At 40.0% G+C, this 3,614-nt stretch overlaps 1 protein-coding gene across 1 annotated transcript; it reads right to left on the minus strand.

Annotated features, from left to right (window-relative positions):
• Window positions 1-738: 738 nt before the first annotated feature.
• LOC104951845 (uncharacterized) lies at window positions 739-2,502 on the minus strand (the record flags this gene model as incomplete). The annotated part of the gene is made up of 1 exon (XM_010778583.1): window positions 739-2,502. A coding segment is annotated over exon 1 (807 nt), but the record flags the coding sequence as incomplete, so codon positions are not given.
• Window positions 2,503-3,614: the final 1,112 nt, after the last annotated feature.

A 3,614-nucleotide genomic window follows, 5' to 3' on the forward strand; every position in this document is an offset into this window, starting at 1 on the left:
ACTTTCAACTCCCTCCAAGGATTTTCTATTGGGTTGAGATCTGGAGACTGGCTAGGCCACTCCAGGACCTTGAAATGCTTCTTACGAAGCCACACCGTTCTTGTGATCTTTTGACCCCACGGGGTGAGATCTTGCGTGGAGCCCCAGATCGAGGGAGATTATCAGTGGTCTTGTATGTCTTCCATTTTCTAATAATTGCTCCCACAGTTGATTTCTTCACACCAAGCTGCTTACCTATTGCAGATTCAGTCTTCCCAGCCTGGTGCAGGTCTACAATTTTGTTTTTTGGTGTCCTTTGACAGCTCTTTGGTCTTGGCCATAGTGGAGTTTGGAGTGTGACTGTTTGAGTTTGAGGACAGGTGTCTTTTATACTGATAACTGTATTAATGGCACCTGTTTGAACTCGTTAACAAGTGGAGGACAGAGGAGGCTCTTAAAGAAGAAGTTACAGGTCTGTGAGAGCCAGAAATCTTGTTTGTTTGTAGGTGACCAAATACTTATTGTCCACCATAATTTGCAAATAAATTCTTTAAAAATCTGACAATGTGATTTTCTGGATTTTTTTTTCTCATTTTGTCTCTCATAGTTGAGGTATACCTAGGATGAAATTACAGGCCTCTCTCAGCTTTTTAAGTGGGAGAACTTGCACAATTAGTGGCTGACTAAATACTTTTTTGCCCCACTGTATATGGCAATCAAAATGTAAAACACAGGGCAAGAAAGATAATATAAACTTACATTTGTAAGAAGGACAAGCCCTGTTAGGTCCTCTCCAAAGTGTGCCATGAGCAGCTGAACAACACAAAGTGCCATCTCATTATCTTCACAATTAGAGAGGACATCCTTGACATCTCTGTTGGTAGGTTTTCCCCTGAAGTATTCTGTGATGGCTCTCCCACATTCCACCATGCTGAGTTCCAAGCTACGAAGCACATTGATGTCTGTGAGTAACTCAAAATGTGCATATATGCACTTTTGAGTGAAAAGAAAAGGCCATTTGCTTCTCATATTTTCAACGTCAGGTGGTGGAAGTTCATTTATATGACGACGTTGTAGGCAGAATGTGAGCTCCATTCGATTTTTGACCTCTGCTCTTTCAACTCCACCTGCCCCCTCCTGCCTGTAAATCTCGACCAGTCTTTGGCGGTTCTGCTCCACAGTCTCATTAGTTTCTTCTGGAGGGAGCTCTGGCTGAAATCTTGTACATCCATAAGTGTCGGTTGGCCCCCTCTTGTATGTAGAACTGGATCTAGAGGCTCGGTGGTGTGCATAGTTTCCGCCACGGTTCACATTTTCAATGCGGTTTTTCACTTGAATCAGAAGTGATGTATAACCACAACCCAAAAGTGACCAGTCTGCGGTCATATCAGCAAAGCTCTTTGGGTACTGCCTGATGATATTTCGAATCACAGTGAGACACTGTGAGCGAGTGGGGTTAGCCTCATACCTCCTCATTTCATCTACGAGTATTCGTACCATCTGGCGTCGCTCCATTGGTTTAGGTCTCTTGCCGCTTAGAATTGCAGAACGTATTTCTTGTGGCATTTGTTCCCAAGGGACCTGGAATGTTTCTGGCCATGTTTTCAGTACTTGAGATGTGGAAGGTCTGTTGCTTGAATCTCTGTTTCCTGCCTGGCTTGACAATAATGCAATGGCCAACAGCTGTGAAGGGCTAGAATTAGGAGTGCCTGATGATGTCGATCGAAACTCAGAGGCTGACAAAGCACTACTCAGTGGTGAAGAGGTTGGAATAACTTGCAGATCCAATGTAACTATCTCCGTCTCTAAAAAAAAACAAAATCAAGAAAGAAAGATTCAGGGTACATCGCTAATAAGTTATAAAAGTGTCACTGCAGACATTTGGCAAAATTTGGATTGGCCTTGTTTCTTTCAAATTACCTAAAGAAAAAAATAACTTAGTCCATGTTTAAAAAACACTTAGTAATCTTATATTAGGGATGTCTGAAAAGCTCAACATGTTTTGCAACTGTATTTGTACTAACATTCTTACACAAATGTGTATTGGTATTGGCCGATATGGGTGGGAAAATGTGGGGTCTCGAATGTTAAAAAGGGTGTCCAGTCCCCATGAATCCGTTTTTCGTACTTTTTGAATTGGCAACATGATTACAACATGATTGACGTTAACTCTGAGGCACTCTCAGATGACATAAATCTGCTTTGCTACTGTGATTGATCAAAAAGTTTTCAGTTTGGCATAGAACTTACATCAGTGAATCAGTTGAGGACCAGTTTGTGTCCAGACCCCTATAAATTACCTAAGTGCTAAAGACAGAGAGTGAGAGCATTTTTGTAGTAACTGATAACTGTAAAAGTGTTGTCCAACACCAAGTACCGATCTGATCTATAATAAGTAACAACCATAAGCAACAACAAGATGATAGAATATGAAAAAAAAACCTTTTAATGAAAAATGTTTATGAAAAATGCACAAAATAAACTCAGTATGGTTACTGTTAGTGTTACTCAATGTGGCTCCTGGTATCAGAATGTTTCTGGGTAAATTATATACCAGTTATATATACACGTGTGACCTATTTTAGTACTGATTTGCCTGATACCAGATACTTGCAGTATTGGTACATCTCTTGGTGCATCCCTACTTAAATGCCACACTGAATTAAACATACATTAACTAATTTAAATGCATCACAGTCTCCTCTGGTTTCTAGTGCAGTGTCCAGTGTGTTTTTTTGGGTTGAATTCCCCAAAGGGAGGGGGGGGGGGGCAGTCCATGTAAACATTTATAAATAAAATACATACTTTGAAAATACTTAAAATTGTCAAAATTCAAGAAATTGCGTTTTTCAAGGATGGCACAGTGGTGGTATGAATTTGGCTTTCTGTTAAATACCTTGATAGCTCTCTTGTACAGCTATTCTATGGGTTTCAGGTTTGTGGCACAAGCAAACGACCAGTTTGTCAAACAGTATTCAATGTGGGATAGAATCATACAGTGGAGGTATGACTTTGCAGCATTGACAGTTAAGAAAGGTCTAATTTGTTTAAAATTTTGCAAGTTGAATTTAATGGTATTGGATACTTTAATATGTTTCTAAAAGTCAAGTTTGAGTCCATTATGACTCCAAGTACTTGAAGTGGGGGACTTGTTCTATTTCTGCTCCGTTTAAAAACACATTGGATCCTTCGAATTTGACTGGTCATTTACTGAACATCATGCATACTGGTTTTTTTGCATTTAAATGTAAGCAAATGTTGTTCAGCCAATGTTGAACCTTGTCCAAAGCATTTGAGAGACAGGATGAGATAATTTCAGTGTTTTTCCCATGTACCAAGATGATCGCATCATCGGTATACATTTGCACATTCAACTCAGGACATACATTAGGAAAGTCATAAATGTACAGAAAAAACAGTAATGGTCCAAGAATGGAACCTTGTGGAACCCCCACAGGGTTCACATGGTAGGGAGATTTGACTCTGTTGACCAAAACACACTGTTTTCTGTTCGATAAGCAAGACTTAACCCAATGTATTGAATCTGCCGAAAAATTGAAATACGTCTGCTTTGTAAGGAGCACTTGGTGGTCAACAGTGTCAAAAGCCTTCCTGAGATCAAGGAAGACAGCACC

Source organism: Notothenia coriiceps, unplaced genomic scaffold (assembly GCF_000735185.1).
Source record: "Notothenia coriiceps isolate Sejong01 unplaced genomic scaffold, NC01 NC01_scaffold00019303, whole genome shotgun sequence".
NCBI classification, from domain to species: Eukaryota; Metazoa; Chordata; class Actinopteri; order Perciformes; family Nototheniidae; genus Notothenia; species Notothenia coriiceps.